Below are 18578 nucleotides of genomic sequence, written 5' to 3'. Positions count from 1 at the left end.
GTTAATTTCTAAGGCATTAGTCTTAGCAAACATTAATAGCTCATTAAGTGCTCTCTGTAGGCCTATTCTAGTTAGACTAAGCAGGACTATGTCGTCTGCATACGGGAGATGTGGTATGGGCAGTGTGGTCAGGCGCGGAGGATGTGTATTTGCCCGATTCAATCGTGGTGAGAGATCTGCCATAAATAGATTGAATAAATGGGGGGGGGGGCTGGTGGGTAAAAAAACAGCCTGGTTTTAATCCGATCTCGGTTTGTATCTTCCTGGACAATATTGTGCCATTTGCTATTTTCAGCATGACCCACGTACATGTATACAATTGTATTATGGGTCGTAATATTGTTTCCGGGAGACCCAATTTCTGTCATTTACTCCGTAACAAACCACGATTCACCCGTTCGAACGCAGCTTCGAAGTCTATGAAACACAGTTGTAGTTTACTTTGCAGGCGTTTGCACTTGTCCGCTATTGTGGCAAGGGCTAAGATATCTGTTGTTGTGCCACATCCTTTGCGAAACCCTGTTTGGTTGAACGGAATCAGCCCCTTTATGTTGGACCATTCTACCAAGTCCTCCAGAAGTAATGATGCAAAATATTTAGCATCGACATTAATTAGTGCGATTAGCCTATAATTTGCTGGGTCCGACCTGTCACCTCCCTTGAAAATCGGATTGAGGATTGACCCTTTCCAGCTCGGGGGAAGGGTATTTTTTATACCAATTCCGTTATAAAGGCCTGTTAAAGGTGTTTTCCAGTAATCGGGATCACTCCTGAAGATTGCCTGCAGGATGCCATTTGGGCCAGGAGCCCCATTGTTGCGTCCCTGTTTTATTATTCTGGATATATCTTCTACTGTGTATTGCTGACTTGGTAGGACTAGTGGTAGGGCTAGGATGGTATCGAGATTATGTGGTCCAATGGAATTCTTCCCTGAGAGTTTAGGCTCCAGAGATTTATTATTAATGTCGGTTTCACTTTTAGGGAATGGTGTGAGGTCTTCAAATATTTTACTTAAATGTACTACCCAATCAGTTCTGTTACAGAGGCATTATTTATTACTTCTTTTGATCTTGTTGTATCATTTACTAGTTCCCAGAAGAGCCTGTTATTTGTTTCTTTAGCACAAGAAAGTAACTTTGTCCAGAATATCTCCGGTTGCGCTTTCTGGTCCTTCCAGATTTGCTTTTTATACTGCTTCCTGATATTCTTTATTTTCTCCCAGGCGTGATTTGGGACTTTCGGTGCCTTGTTTTTCCTCACCGCCTTTCTCAGTTCTTTTCTTAGCAAATAGGACTTACTGGAAATTTTTGTGATGGGCTTAAACCTCATTTTCTGTGCATAATTAATTTTAGGTGCTTGAATTAATATTTTATTGGTGAAGGTGAACCAATTCTCTACTGAGTTGTTACCGGGAATGATCTTTGTTTCAATTATTTCTTTTGCTAGCAATATTAGTTCTGGCGGCGTTTCTGCTGACCATTGAATACGTTTCAGATTAGTTGTGGTCAGTTGACCCATCTCAATGGGAGTTGGCCGATGTTTTGGAATGCTTGTTTCTAATTCAAGTACCGGATATGAATGGTCACTTCGGGTTGAGTACTTGATAATATATTTCCCCACAAGGGCAAGTAATGGAAGCGTTAGAATTGTATAGTCTAAAATTGACTGAGTGTGAACACCCTGATAAGTTCATCGCGGAGGCGTGTCATCTTTAGTTCTACCATTTAATAATCGCAAGCCGAGATGTTCCAAGGCTAAGACCAGCTTTTGCCCATTCAAATCATGTAATTTTGTTGTAGAGGATGATTGTAAGGGAACTGACCATAGCTCATTAGCTGCTGTTAGTTGCTCATCTTCATATGATGTATAAATTAAGTATGAATTAAAATCGCCAGTTATTATTATCTCCCAGGCTGGGTTTTCAAATCTGATTGAAGTGATTATCGACAGCAGTTTTTCTCACTGTGACTCTTTTTTTCTAGCATTTGGGTGCAAGTAGAGGTTAATTAATATGACTGTTGTTGTCTGGTTTTTAGGCCCTTGGTCCATTTTAATTACTTGTAGGTCTAGTGTCGTACTAGGTAGCTGTTCAGTTTTAATATTTAATGCCGTTGATATACATACTGCTAGGCCACCCTTTGGCCTTCCATATTTGTGAGTTCTAGTTGCAGTTACATAGTGGAGTGTGTAATTGGCCACATCCTTGCACTCCGTCAGCCATGTTTCTTGGAGTGCGATAATATCATAATACTCCCAGTATGTCGGAGCAGTGTTGTCCTGTAATTCCCTTTTTGCACCTGCGATATTCCAGGATATGAGTTTTACACTATTATAGTTGGTGCTTTTTCCCTTTGTGGCAAGTCATTCTATTTTCTGGCCATTTAGAGCTGAGGCCATCCAGTTCCATTTATTGGTGTCTTGTTGTGGAGTTTGTCTATCCATGGTTTCTTCAGAATGGCTTGTTTTTCCCCTTGCATTTTGTAGTACTGAGTACACTGGGATGTTGTGTTCCTCTATATTAGGTTTCTTTGGTACATTTAGTAGAGGTGAGGCTTTGTTGTTCTTGCCATTGTAATGCCCCATCCTTCAAACTCTTGTCTAGCATTCATTATTAAAGACACTATTTCATAATTTTTCCAATTTTTTGATAGTGTTTTTTTCCGTCAAACTGTTTTTTTTATTTCTTGAGAAATAAATTGAATTGACAATAGGTTTGTGGTGGTCAGATGCTTTAAAGTGGGGATATCAGCTATAAGTCTCAGTATATTCCCTCTATTGAGGAGGTATTGCTGCCCCTGAGAGATATAGTGGTGGGGAGTTAATATAATCTGCTTATTCCAAGTGTTTTATTGATTTTTGTCCGGTGTTATTACTGTAGGGGCTGAGTGTTGTAATACCTCTCTGTAATTGATTCGAACTCTATCACCTATTTGCATATTTATTTTGATTGTGAACTTTTCCTTCAGTGCATCTTCTATTGAAGGGCTTCTTTGCTCCATCTCAAGGCTGCCCTTTGTTTGCACTAGATTATTCCCGATTTCAAATGGTCGCTTCACAAGAGTCAGATCCGATGCATATTGTATGTGCTTCTGTCTTCCTTTGTTTTCTGTGCTGGTGTCATCTCGCGTTAAACTGACAACTTCCTGCGTTACTTGGTTCACAATTATTCTGTCTTTATGTTCTTCTCGACTTATATGTCGGGTTTTCTGATTTGTTCCAGATTTGTGTTTGTGTTGCGGCTGAAGCTTTCTTTTTTTTAACTTCCAGTGGTTTACTGTCAATAGATGCCGTTTGTATTTGTGTTTGGTTTGTCTGAATCATATCGATTGATTCGTCTGTTTTTTAGACTGTGACTTAATGAAGTTGGCGAGGTGTGGTGTCCTTGTTTTTGCTCTTCCTCTACTATAATCCTCTGTTCAGTATGCGTACTTGGCGTTTCAAGACTTGTCTGTAGTTTTTTAGTTTCGAAGATATGAAACCATTTCCTGCTGGTATTAGTATCTTTTGTTGTTTTCTGATTGTTCTTTCTAAATTTCCTTGCTCGTTTCCTCTGTCTCTTGGTTTGCAAACATGTTTCTGTAATGCCTTGGCCATCTAGTAAGGCCGGAAGAGGATTTACTTGGCCCATATCTTTATCTACCATTCTTGTCCCTTCACTAATGATCTTTGGTCGGTCAGTTGTGAGCAGTACCTTTGGTGGTTCTTTCCCGTGACCACTGATGTTATTTTTGAGACCTGTCCCTCTATTCAAGGTCATTGATGAATCTGATGTAATTAATACATTTGATTGACAAGCAAAGGAAGTTGGTTTGACTTTGATGACTTGCTTGTAAGATTTGTACTTTTTGTCCGACAATCGCCAGTCTTTTGCCTTTCCTTAAAGATGTTGGTACTTTACATAGCTTATCGATTATTGGACCACATGCACAATCTTTGCCTGCTACTGTGTTGGTTTCTCGCTCCTTTATTATCAAGTCGGCTAATGTTTCTAGTTTCGTATTGATTCCTACGATATATGAAGCTATTATATTCATCAGATCAATCTGTGTGCCTAACTTAACTTGCATATGAAGTATTGATATTGTGGTTTCTAGCACTTTTAACAGCGATGTATATGCTGACTGATGGATCCCCTCTTTTCATTCCAGTGCGGGCCCTCCTCCGCTTCTATCTCGTTCTTTTGCTTTATCTGCTGTTATTACATTATTCTGTGAAATACTTGTGTCAGTGGAGCTAGTTTGCAGCTGTGATGTCGGATCTTGATCTTTTCTCTTTGCATTATGACTCATTTGGCTCTGAGTTGGAATGGGCTGTTCCAGTGTACTTGATATTTCAATTATTGGTTGCGAGTGTTCGGTTTCTTTTTTGCTTGTCTCTTTACTCTTTCCGTTCTCCGATTGGTTAAGAGTTTTAGCTTCCAACGCCTGCAGAAGGTCAGTATTGCTCGATAGTGATATTGAGCGCAGCCATGAGCTGTTATGCTGGGTATTTGGAGATTGAGGATTATCTGATGTTTCCAGATGTATTTCTTCTGACATTTGTTTAAATGAACCTAGATTTAATACTGATTTTGGTGTTGAATGTGGATAGTCAGAGGCATGGACTTGTGCCTGTATCACTAACCGGCTTCTGTTTGTTGGATCGTCCGCGGTGGCATTTTCTTCAGTTTGACTGACCTTCTGTGTGCTATTATTCTCCATGCTATTAGACTTTGTTCTTAAATGATTTTTTTGTGGTGTCAATGGGTTCGGAAGGCCCTCCAGTTGTCCTGTTTCTGAAAAGATGGCTGTCCTTGGATCTTTTAGAAACATGAATGTCCTATTAGGGGCCGATTTTCCAAATATAGAATACTGTAAAGGAATTAATGGGCTTGTCTTTTCTTGAACTGATTTTCTGAGTGATTCATCTATCTCCTTGGATTTCTTGGAACCTTGTTTTGCTGTTTTTGGTGACAGTTGCCTTATGAGTCTCCTTGACCTCATTTTTACCTTTTGTTGCCGTTTATTTTTCTTCTTTATACCCAATATTAGGCTGTATGGGGCGATTACGATAGTTGTTCTCCTCCCTGAAGGTACAGGTTGCTTATCGGAAATTTTCACCCAAATTTGGAACTACCTGCTTTTTTATTTTTTTTTACGCCACTTCGGCAACCAAATCCGGCCAAGCCTGCCAGACTCCTGTCCTTGGTTGTGCTCTTTAGGTTCTTTACTCTTTACACTATCTCCAAAAGGGGGGGTATAGCCTGTTTGGTTGTGCTGGCCTCTTTTTTTTTTTTCCCGGGTCCTCCGTGTACTGCTGGGCAATACACTCCCCCCCCACTTCCTGTACAGTGGTTTGACAGCACCTGCGCCCCCTCAGAAACAACTGCCACTGGTATTGCGTGCTGTCGGCTAAAGGCTGTGTGCTGTAGGACAACTGGCTTTCAACTGGGAACTGGGAGACACAACTCCAGCTCCAACCCCAACTCCAGCTCCAGACCAGGAGGGTCAGGAGGCTCACGGCCGCTTCTACCGCAACTCGCTCAGCCCCCCTGCTACCCGCTCATGGAAGCTGGGGGGCCAAGTGTCGACAACATCCGCCATGTGAGGCTTGAGGCGTCCTTCTCAGCACAAAAACACGGGGCTGGATTCCTCAATCAAAACGTTTCCCCTTCCTGTCCACCGTGCCCTTCCCTTACTTCATTAGGGGGGGAGGGCGGAAACTTCCTATGCCACTCACCGCTGGCCACGAGTCCTAGGCTGCAAACACAGCTATCAGCGGGCTATCAGCAAGCTGCGAGGATAAACCAGCCGCTGACCGCCACCCGCCAGGTCCCTTTGAGCGTGGTCGCTTTTCACTCGCTCTTCACTTCATTGAACATTTCGCTCGACCCCAGCAGCCACTTACACATGGCAGGCTTGCAGGCTGGCAGGGGGAGCAAAAAGGAAAAACAAAAGCCGTAAACTGGTTCCTCAATTTAGCAGCGTTTGGCAGAGGTTTTCTTAGAGCGGCAGCGCTCTCGGCGGTTTACTGCTCCTTGCACACAGTCGGCGGTGGTGGGAGGTGATTTTAAAGTATTCATGAATATAACATTAGACACAAACCCAGGCGCTACGAACACCAGATCTCAAGTGTTGATGAAACGGGTAACATCTATGGGTCTGGTTGATGCCTGGTACCCACACCATCAAAGTTTCATCCACTACTCTCTCCCACACACTTGCAACTCAATGATAGAATACTTATTTATCTCCCCGGGGGTATTGACCTTATTGCAGGAGCTCGGATTCTCCTGTGAGGTGTCTCAGACCACTCCCTAGTAAAACTACACTTTTGTGCCATCTCGGAGGGCTTTGGAGGGATTTGGTGATTAAATGCATGGTGGCTTCAAAACAGTGATTTCACAGATCTCATTTGTGTCGCGACTGGCAAATACTTTGATCTCAACACTCCGTTTGTGACCTCTTCAGTGAGCCAATGGGACCTGTTTAAGGCAAGGATAAGGGGTAAGGTCCTCTACATGGTCCGAGGCAGAGAGTGAGATAAAGAACGGAGATCAGTGAAATGTGCACTTGCATTTGAACATGCAGAAGTACACGAGATACGTTTGGAGGAACTGTGTATGCCCATCCAACACAAACTACTGGGCATGGCCAAGCTCGCTTGGACCATGTACAGATTATTAAATCTCTGATAATAGCAATAAAGCTAGTAAACATCTCTAGTACTAGCACGAAGAGGGAGGTAGGATAGTCCCCTGATTGTGCTTGAGCAAAGGCTGATTACTCTCTAGGCCCCACAAAATTGCAGATGTCTTTGAAGGCTACTCTAGGGAGCTTTATAGAGAATGAGCTCCACCAAGATTGATGCAGCTCTTTCCTATCGTGAGCGACCTCCTGCCATGCTCCCTTTCAGAGGCGGACAGGGAAACTCTGGATGCCCCCCTGATGCTGGAGCAGATCCAGACAGCGGTGACCGTCTTGCCCTCATTGAAAACACCAGGTCCAAATGGACTCAAGATCGAGTTTTTAAAGCAGTTCTCATTGATACCGACTCCCCAGCTCCTTTATCTTTTTATTGCTGTAGGGAGCTCAAGTTCCGCCTGAACAACCTACGTTGTGCATTAATCTCTAGCATTCTAAAACCGAATAAACCCCCGAAGGAACTCTCTTCCTATCAACCTTACTCGCTTTTCAATGCAGAATCTAAAATATTGCCAAACTACTGGCTACTAGTTTGGAGGCAGTGATTGGGTTGCTGGTCCACGTGGACCAAAATTTCTTTATGCCGCATAGGGGAATGAGACATAGCCTGTACAGGCTACAGAAGGCATTGGGCCATGCTGAAGACCTACAAGGTCCCCCAGCTTTATTCTATCTAGACTATGAAAAAACATTCAATACTATAGACAGTCAAGGGGAAGGCTCCTTCTATCATATCTTGTAGGAGTGCCCTGAGATAGTACCCTTCTGGACCAAGGTCACGGATACGATGGCTGCGGTGGTGGGCTCTCCGGTACCGAGGGAACTCAGGTGGTTACTACTAATGATCAAGGGGGCCAATGACTGGACCAGATATGGCAGCTGGTGTCACAAAAAGGAATATCGCCAGTGCTTGGGGGGCGCAGGCTCCTCCGCTATGGGATCAGTGGGTGAGAGATCTCGATTGGTAACAGAGAGCGGAGGAAACCATCTACAAAAGTAGGGGATGTAATAAAAATGGAGAAGGATCTGGGGGCCTTGGAGAAAATACAGGGAGATGGGGGGTGGACCGGGAGTTTTTTGTTTTTTTTAACTTGAATGTATTGATTGTGGTTCATGCTGGCCCTGCTTTGTGTTGTACACTGTTAATCTATCTCATGCTATTTGAACATTGTACTGTAAAATTGACTGATATGAGTGATGTTAAAAAAAATACTATAGACAGGTCCTACCTATTTCAGGTCCTACTAAAAATTAATGTTGACCCTTGATGTGTGGAGCTGGTGGCAGCCCTCTACAATGCCCCTAGGGCGCGAGTAAGGATCAACGGCTTATTTTCCTGCCAGTTTCCTATCTAACGTGGTACGCACCAGAGGTAGGCTCTGTCCCTACTTCTCTTCTCCCTAGCAGAGGGATCCATGGCACATTGGCTTTGGTAGGATGCACAAATCCACAGCTTTTCCTGCCCGGATGGGACAGAGTTCAGAGTGTTATGCTTCTTTATTTGCAGCACCCTCAGAATGCTCTTTCCCATCTGTCAAATTTTGTATGTATATACGGAGAGGACTGAGGGTTGGTGATCAATTCAGAAAAGGCTTCAAATGTGCATCTCACTGGTACACCACACACACACACCGCTGCCGCAAAATACTGGCAGTTTGCAGATGCATATCTTTACCTGGGAATGCATATCTCACCATGCCCACGAGTGGCTTGGGATCTAAACATGTCCCCTATCCTGTGCGTACCCGCAAGAATTTCGAAAAGTGTGCCAGATTGCCCCTGAATTTAAAGGACAGGGTGGCACTTTATAACATGAGGGTACTCTCCCATTTCCTATTGGTTCTACCTAATTATTTGTTAACCTTTCCACATACATACTTCCTTGACCTGCAACCATAGATATTCCAGTATTGCAAATATAACTGATCAGTGACTGGTGGTTTAGAAACCGGCATGAACCTGCATGACACATGGAGTTGAGGTCCTTTGAGAAACTAGGGTCTCCGGGCTTTTTTATATAGTGGGTCTCCCCCACAGGTCACCAGGCTCCCTCTCTTGTGCGGCCACACTGCTCTCACTCATATTTAATGGCTCAGCAAGATTACTGCGCAAACCCCTTGTGGACTGGAACTTGGTTAAAACTCACGGCACACCTGCCACAGTTCTGTAAGGGGCACTTGATAGGTATCTCTCAACTGGGTGATGTATGGGATTGCTGATCACATTCTTTCTTTTTCGAAACTTAGTGAGGAGATCCAACTCCATAGATCCCAATTCTTTAGATACCTCCAGCTGCGAGATGCTTTAGACACATACAAAACGACCTGGGACCGCTGCCCGAATATAGCCCTCTCGAGGTAAGGGTATTCATGGGGCACATAGGTAAAAAGGGGTTCTTGAGACCATATCTTTCCCTCCTGCTCAATGCCCCTGATCCCCTCAAGAGTGACTGGGTGGCTTGTGAGGGAGAGCTGGGAGAGTTGAAGGACAATGAGTGGCACGAGGGAAAAATGGCAGCTCGGACACTAGCCAATCCCTCCAAACTACGCTTGGTTCAGTTTAATTACTTTCATAGCATCCTCTATAGGACGGGTCGTCTATGGAAGATGAGTAAGACATGGAACCCTGCATGCACACGGTGCGGAGCCTTCATGGGTACTTTTTATCATATGATTTGGACCCGCCCGGCCAGTCAGCGATACTAGATAAGGGCTCATGTAGCTTAGTAGACATCATCCATACGCCTACAATCCCGGATCCCAAAGTGGGTTTACTGGGGATAATGGAGAGCTGGACGGACTCCCATACTCAGAGAGCCTTGGCTGGAATTGGGTTCCTGATTGCGAGACATTGCTAAACATTGGTGACTGGTGGACCCCCGTCCTTACGGGAATGGTCCAGAGAAATAGACTACAGTGCCAGTACGCAAAAGACAGTCTATACGTGGAGAGGCTGTGATCACAAATATGCAAAGATCCGGGGCCCTTGGAATGCAGACCAATGAAATAATGGTGATACACAGGGACTGCATTACTCACCTTGTTTTAACATACTACCTTTCTGTGTATTGGGCACAATTAATGTACGGTTTACTACCAATATCCACTGTGTTGGATGCCATGGTTTATGGTTGTATTGTAATCTGCTTTTGTTTGGGGATACAGGAGGGAAGCTGGGAACCAAAGGTTTTCTAGTGGTTTTCGTAGAAACAGGACTTTTGTAACTGGAATTAAAATGGATGACCCAGCAAGGTCAACAACGTTTTCTATTTGAAGAGGTGCCACATGTAGATCTCTGAGAGATGATCTAAAAGACATCTCATGACAAGGATGAATTTTTCATTAGTACAGTAATCAGGATCAAAGACTGTATTATCGGGGTGAAAAACTTTTAAATAATAACCTGTAAATTTGACAGCTGTAATGGTAATTATTTATTAGAGTCCATTACAAGAGCAAGTAGCCGGGGTTCTGCTGCTGGGAAGCGGAAAGGACATCAACCTACTCTTGTACTGGTCCAGCCACTCTTTCCAACGTCCGGTCACATTTTCAGGTGAACCATAAGATTACACTTCCTTCTTTGTTCTCATCTGTTGTCTCACTTTGGAAAGATTCTTCCCCCTTTATGGCACTTCCCTACATTTTATCTGTGCAGGACTGAACTTTTAGATTCTTCTATACGTCGCTTAACCACTTTGTTGCTGATATCCCTGAGCACTGGCCTCAAAGGTATCATTGATTCCTTAGAGGATATGTCAGTAATACTACAAGGTGGGCTTCTTCTGACAAAGGGCCTCTATGTTCATACAGTGAGAGTGAAGGTGCTATCAAAATTACATCGACTTGGAAGTCATCTGATATGAAGCCATGCATACTACACCAAATGTATTGATGGTCAATTCTGTTAAGTTCTGTTTAACAGTTGGTTGGTGGCTGCAACCAAAAATGGTTTACAAAAGCGCGATTTGGAATCCTCCCAGGGCTTGCATATGTGATGCCCTGGTTGTGGCAAATAAAAACTATGTGCTGTAGACTGTGTAAATCAGGAGAGGAGAACATCATTCATCTAATTTGCATATGCCCGGCCTTATCGGAAGTAAGAACTACTTACTTAGTGGTTACTAAGGGCACCATTTCATCAGCGGGGTATTCGCTCATGCAGACAAGCTGTAATAGCAGGTCTTAAAACATCAGATACATCATTGAACTGCAAATTTATAAAAGTCCTGAGGGCGTTGGATATAAAAAGGGATGCATGCGATGCTATCACAGACTGATTTACAGCAAATGATTGATCTTTCAAACAACTGACAACTATGATCTAGCTATAGAGGAATCATTGTATAGAAGTAGAATTAATTAATAGCGGGGCATTTTAGTATTTGAACATTAGGCAATAGTTACGTTTTAAGTCAATTACAGTGCTCGGTTTCTTGACAATTGCAATATTTAATGATCCTTTTTATACATTTTTTTTATAGTGGTTTTAGAACTTTGGTATAATTGTATATTTGATTGTTTAAAAGGATGGTGTTTTTATGGTTTTATACTGTAAGATTTTAATTAATCAACAATAAACTTATTACTTACTAGTCTGTCTTTCCCTTTTGAAAACATACCACAACAACAAAAGTGTACTGTTTGTGCCCTTTTGGTGGTACATGCAAGTAGTCTATTTGTATTCTTAATACTTAATTCCCTTAACTTTGGAGGGAACTTTGAAAAAGCCTCACCTTTGAGGAATAAAAATAGAATTTTCTCTCGCCACAATTGGCTAGGAGTTCAATGGTATTAATGAATGGTGCTATCTTATCCAAGAGTTACAAATGTTACCATCAACCACCATTTGATAAAAAATTGTGAATTCAGCTGCATATACAATATACTGTATTCCTGCCAGCAAGGCACCTCTCACGTGGATAGGCCATGATGGCATAACTGGCAATCTTCCCTAGATGTACACTGAAAAGATTCCTCTATCAAGCATTTGTACAGTTTACAATGAATACAATAAGACACCAACTTGTTAGCCACAGTCACTGATGCTCAGGTACACAATTTTAATTTACAGTTCCATATTGAGTTAGTGAGTCAGGTGTCATACGAGAAGCTTCATGTGTAGGATATATCCCAAAAATAAGTAACACAGTTTACAATTTGACCTACAAATTTGATTAGCAAGTTTGTCCCTTGAGCTACATTGATAAAAACTTATTTTTCCATATAAATGCACACAGATTTCTACGACCACCTACAATTCCACTTTATTTGTTCATCCAAAGAACGCAGCCTGCATGACAATCACAAATCTATGTTGAAAAAGAACAAAGCCAGAAGCCTGATGGTTTTAGAATTTGTTTTACACGTAGTGCAAAATGGACTCCTGCCAATAAATGATTATTAAGGTCTTCTCATTAAATAGCATCATGGTCTCAGCAATTAGTTACATGAATTAAAAGTCACATCAAAGACATTCTTTTTGACTAAAGTTCAAACATCCAAGAAAGAAAGAAATGTCTCAAAGATAAGATCAATGGGCAAGTCCTAAGACGCAATATAAGCCATCTCAACAAATATCTTCAGACGACTTTTGAAGTCTGAAGACTAATCATTTACTCAAGCACAAATTTCCCCCTTATATTTTCTTTTCATATAAGCAATACATCTCAGACTCATATGAATGTGTCCCTAGAACTGTGCAGCACACCTCTATACAGAATCTGACTGTTGGGAGATCTTTTGTAGATCCCTTGCAAAGGTTCAAGGCCCACCATGGCCAGAGAAAGCCAGTATGTACCAGTTCATGCACAAAGCTTACTCTGCTTGATGTGAATAGTCTAGCATTTCTGCATGCTTACTGTAATTCAGGGTCGCAGTAAGGCAGATTTTAGCTCTATACAAAACTCTGCCGCAAGCAAGATCAAACTTGTATATTCACTGTATGCCTTAGGCTTATGGGAACAAAGCAGTATGACGGAAGTATTGTAAAAGCTTTCTAAAGCGGTTACAATGTTTACTCAAAGACATTGTCTAGGATTCTAGTGTTGACTTCTGCATATTGCTCATTAAGTGCTGATACTAGGCAGGCTATGTAGGCTTCCCAAGCTCGGACATTACTACGATCTTGAAACATGGCTCAGATTCATTGGTCAATACTGCAATGAGCTGATTCTTGGGAGTGGTCTCGTAACCATCTCAGATATTTTGTGGAAGATTACGGATTTCTTGGACAGGAAGCCACTGGAGCCAAACTTTAAAATTAAGACTTTTAAGTGCTGCAGTCTCCATCAAGGATTCAGTAATAGCAAGTTATTCCAGAACTTCTCTCTATCCCTGGAATAGCAATGTCCTTCAATAATAATAAGTTCAGCCTCCCAGTTCTTTCGTAGAGAAGCAGAAAGTGAAGAACAAGCATAGCTTCTAATCACCTATTTTTTAGGGTGACCAGGTTCCAGCACTCAAGGTTGGGCCTGGCTTCTAATAAGTAGCTACTCTCAAATGCTGCTGGAAAATGACTACCTATGATAGTGCTACAGTAAAAGCTACTTAACTTCGGTAACGCTACATCTGGTAGAGACACAGTCTAGCTGCAGATTCCTTAACTTAGAATTTCCCCCAGGCGCCAGTCTGGATCCAGAGATTTTTCAGCAGTGCTGGGGTCATGGGGCGGTGTCGTACGGCTCCGTAATGACGTCAGTGGAGCCATATAAGTCCCCTCCGGCACGGATGTCAGTCTTCTACTGTGAAACATTTTCGCTCCAGAACGCGGAGCCACTATCAAAACTGGATGTGGAAACAGTGTGCCGCGAAAGATCAACAAATCTTTGAAACAACAATAAAATACATTAACAAACGGTATGAAAATACCAGACATAGGTTTCAATAACCAGAAATCAAGATGTAACACAGAGCCATAAGGAACTCTGCCCCCTAGTGAATAACCCATATAAGGGGGAGACCATAATGAACGATATGGAAATAGTTAAACAGAACCTACAACAACAGGACTAAACTGTTAGTGAATTCACACCATTACATGATCTATTGACCGAACCAGTGCCTAGGTGTAATGCCACCAAGAAACTTTGCATAGAATGAAGAAATAATTCAAAACTGCTACCTGAAGAAAGAACCCAGGGTGCAAAAGAAGTACACACATACTTTACCAGCCACACACATTCAGAAAAGGATGGTGAAAGCAACATTTTCACACAAGTAAGCGACCAGGTCGAAAAGTTTGTTTGGTCCAAACATAGATTGAGATAGAGACTTCTGGCATATAAGGCCAGCATTGAAAGGGTATGACCCTTACCTCAAAAGACCTTCACAGAGCAGGGAGAATGGGTTGTGTGTTAAGGAATCTGCGCCTAGACCGTCTCTCTACCAGATATAGCATTTCCGAAGGTAAGTAACATTTACATCTGATAGAGACATCTAGCCGCATATTCCTTAACTCAGAATTAGATACCATAGCTATACCCCACTGAAGGAGGGTCTGCAAACGAATCCCACAAAAGTTCTCAAGGAGAACTAGGCGGTCAACTAAAGACTGACCCAGGACATGTGGGAATAGTGAAACAAGAGCTTGGCTCTTAATAGAACCTATGACTTCTGTCATGGAGCAAATAAACAAAAGCAACTGTACAGGTCAGGGTAAAATCGGTCCTTCAAGAGAAAGGGTCAAAAAGCTTTTAGTCTTCTGATAGACATGTCCCCTTTATCCCAATAGGGGGGAAAAGACTGGATGACCAAATGCGCCAACTGCATGATAGAAGACACATCATTTCTGCTGTTCCTGATAATGAGAAACAGAAAAAGAGACAATAAGGAGCAGAAAAAGAGATGTCCTACTGGAAACCTAACAGGACCGTCAAAACCCATTCCCCAAAGGAATAAGGACAACATCCCTTGTCATGATTTCTATAGTTTGGACAAATTGTAGCATCCACAATCATGCAAAGACACAAAAGATGCATTTAAAGACACACACACAAAAAAGATATATATATATACACATACACACTCATTTGAAGAAAAACCACCTGCAACCATGATATCTAGAGCACATATGGCCTGACCATGTACAGAAGATTATAATCAGATACTCCTATTGACCCATTCATTCATGGAATTCTACTGGCCAATGAATACTGCAGAAACACAGACATATAAAACTTGCCCACTACAGTATCAAAGTTCAAAAGACGGAACGTAACTGAGTCCCAATCAGCTCAGAATACCAAAGCAAGCAAAAAACCAGAAAATGTAGCAAAAAGGGACACACAAAGTGCAATTCAACAAGAAGTACGTCAACAACAGGCACATACAACCCCTATGATGCATGACAATATGAGAAGTACAGCAACACGCAGTTATATGTAAACTCCGTATATCATCATACATAACATCTCTGACAGAGGTTTGGAAAAAAATTCACTGAATCAAGAAAAGGGGTTGAGGGGATGTTTGCCGCCACCACAACCGTATGTGTGATTTGTCAGAAGAAAATTCCTGTCTGTCAATTGACAAACAAGAAAAAACAATCATAAAACCTCACAAAGTGAGAAATTCTGAAAGAAAAAGTACATGCTTTCCAGAATATAGGGAATGTAGACCAGACAGAATTACATATATCAAGAAGATTCACTAGATGAGTGAATGCACCAATTTATAATAACTTGGCGCAAGGTAGCCCAAACGCAACCGTTGCCAAAAATACAGCACCACAGCGTGAAACATGGATAGGTATATCACTACACAACGTGGAGCCTGGATATGTATACCGCATTGGGTAGGTATTGACTGTATTGGAGTATTAAATTCATATTTATACTAGAGGCCGTTCTTTACCCTAAAGGGAAAACTGAATTGTGAACTAGGGAAACGATCAGACTTGCTAAACCTCTTCAAAGCTCTTATGCCTGAAAAGAAATACTTAGGAAGCGAAACATATCGCACAGAGACCACTGGTTTGGAGAAACAACAAAATGTGTGAAAATGCAACAGAACATTGTGAAAGACTATCACAAGAAGAAAATAGAGCCCTTAGATCAATATAATAGTTCTTAGAAAAACATAGCGTGAAGAAATACACTACCAGGATAGTATTCCTGAAGAGTTATACAATAGCAAACCAGTACTCCACATAGAGTTAGTCATATACCCATAAAAAAGGAGCATAGTCTCTTGAGCCGAGCTCTTTATCAGAGATAATGGAAACTAAATGAACCAGCAACCCAGCTGCAAACACTATCCAGGAAGTAAATACTCAAACCCGGAGAGTAATAGTCTACTAAAAGTCAGAAGTAAAGCTTACACCTTCAACACTACCAATGCCATGAAAACTATAACACAGAGGCACAGCCAAGGACATCATAAAACAAATTAAACAAGACCTGATGAGGTCCAATCACAAATTGCCAGCCATGAGACGCTGGACTGCAGAATCAGCATGGCTATCAAATAAATTGAGGCCATCAAAAGGTAAGACCTTTAGACTCTCCCAAACATTCTTGGGGAAACTAGAATTATGCAGCCAAGCGTGTCTCCTTAGAGCTACAGATCTAGCCATAGCCCTACCTACGGAATCCGTAATGTCCATAGCCAACCTGATTGTGAACTTAGCCATTTCACGACCATCCTGTACCAACTGAAGAAGTTCAGCTCTAACTTTTTCTGGAAGAGAAGAAAGTAGTCAGTCAACCGAGTCCCATAGGGTAAAGGAAGCCTTACAAACACACAGGACAAGTTCAAAGACCTTAGGGCCAAAATAGTAGATGCAAACAAATTACGACCACATGTCTCCAACCACCAAGACTCTCTGCTGGGTGGTAGCAAGGGAGGGGCTTTCAAATTCAGCAAAGCCGAAGCAGCCTGCACAACAAGCCCTCAAGCCTTAGGGTGCTGAGAAAGACAAACTGGGTTATATGGAGCAGGTCTCTGGCGGAGCGCAACGGCATGCTTAACAGAGACTCCTGACGTTGACTTAGTCCATGTCCCCAAAAGAATGTTGTATAGCGACTCTCCAAAAGGAAGCAAAGGCTCGTCCCCAGTGCCTCCTTGATGGAGCAGATCCAATAAGGGATCAGAGGACAGAGTCACCACAGGAAGCTTCAGGTTTAAAATGTCTGCCAAAGCCGCCTAGCCTTTGTTGCTATTCTAGGAGGTCAAACTAAATTGTAGGTAGGGGACGGTATAAGACTGACTTCCCCACCAAAAACCGAAGAACCTCCTGCATGCTGGTGGCTAGGAGCACCCAAATGCTCAATGCTACCAGTCCTGGAACACTGGGGAGATGGCAACCAGAGAATCCTCATCCTCAATTTGTAGAGGAGATGGAGCAGAAGCCACAGTGGTAAGAAAAGGTGTCTCAGGCGCTGTTCGAGGTTGAGACGGCGTCGTATCGATGTCCACCCCTAGGTATGTCTCCGGCGCCAAATGGCGTTGAGTTGACATCGTTTCGACGTCCACCACTGAAGGTGTTGTTGGCGTCACACAGCGTTGATGCAGTGGCAAGGGACCCTCTGCGGATGTCACCAACATCATAGTAGAAAGCCGCACCGGGCTGTTTCCCGATGTCGGAGCGACGCCAGTTACTGAGTCAGGGTCTTTGATTGGCGCTGAGGGCGAACCCGTGGGCGAACGCTCAAAGTCCCCACCACCTCTTGGGGCCCGAAGGCGCTCCAGGGAGAGTCACTGCCCCAAAAAACAGGCTTGCAAAGCCTGGAAATACACTTTCATTTGGGCTGTAGTTGCCCCCTCACCAGGATATGGTGGAAAACTCGGGGTCGACTACTGTGCCACTGCGCCACTGCCTCCGGTAGGGACCGGAAGGAACTGGATCCGTGTTACAGAGTGAGAAAGAAGAAAGCTGACGTCCGCGCGCCCGGAGGGGACTTAGATGGCTCCACTCACGTAATATCCGTGGACGACGTCATTACAGAGCCATACAACACTGCCCCCGACGCGCAGAGGTACTGCAGAAAAATCTCTGGATTCAGATTGGCGCTTGGGGGAAATTCTAAGTAAAGGAATCTGCAGCTAGATGTCTCTATCAGATATAATATGATTGCCCAGCAGCCTGAGTGTGACCTCACGGTTGTAAAGCAAACACCTGAATTATCACCAGTGCCGTAACCCATACATGAGGACCTAAATGCAAAGGTACAAAAAGAGGAGAATGGCAAGTTCAATTGTGAAGCCTTGTACCCCCTTCTGCACCCATACTCCCTAATTTAGACTTGGTCACAAATCCGCTACATGACTTTTAAACAGTCCATTTATTGATGCATGCACAGACACTTGACTATGCAAATGATTTATTACAAATATGGGCAAGAGGATGTGAAGGAGAGTAATTTAAATGAGAGGACTGCCAAGGGGCGGGAAGGTGGTCACGACAAAGTGTAAGTTACCTTGTTGGTGACATTCTTGTGTTCATCCTGGCACCCATTTTGAACAGCTCCCTCTTCAGCATTGATGTCACATTTTGGGGGAAATGTAATGTTGCACGAAGGACAGGTCTGCAGGGAGGAAATTCCAAAATTACAATTCGGAATGTGAGAAAATATAAGCTATTTGCATAATAATGTATTACTGTGCTTCACCAAAACTCCACTGAGCCAAAAATAAAAAATATATCCAGTACATATAAGCAGCTATCATATTTAATCAATAAAATAACAAACATGAATCACAACTTCAAAAACAAAGCTAACAAAGATATTCATTATCTAAAAAAAAAAAGTGAATACATCAAATATCTCTTAGCTTCAAAATACCATCAGATGGCCTGATTACAAGTTGTGCGGAATACGGGTGATATTGATTGCACCCATAAAATACCAATAGGCCTTGGTGGGATGTTTGCAGTTTTCGGTACATACCTGCTACACTG

At 42.6% G+C, this 18578-nt stretch overlaps 1 protein-coding gene across 2 annotated transcripts in view; it reads right to left on the bottom strand.

The window, feature by feature from the left end:
* The window catches only part of ADCY9 (adenylate cyclase 9), a 482409-nt gene that overhangs the window by 139855 nt on the left and 323976 nt on the right, over positions 1 to 18578 (bottom strand). For both annotated transcript variants that reach the window (XM_085628464.1, XM_085628463.1), the window contains exon 4: positions 18097 to 18204. In XM_085628464.1, the coding sequence (XP_085484590.1) occupies positions 18097 to 18204 (108 nt within the window). The remainder of the gene's footprint in view (positions 1 to 18096; positions 18205 to 18578) is intronic.

Source organism: Triturus cristatus, chromosome 10 (assembly GCF_964204655.1).
Source record: "Triturus cristatus chromosome 10, aTriCri1.1, whole genome shotgun sequence".
Classification (NCBI taxonomy): Eukaryota; Metazoa; Chordata; class Amphibia; order Caudata; family Salamandridae; genus Triturus; species Triturus cristatus.
The sequence above is the reverse complement of the archived record's forward strand: the minus strand, read 5'-3'. Positions and strand labels throughout refer to the sequence as shown.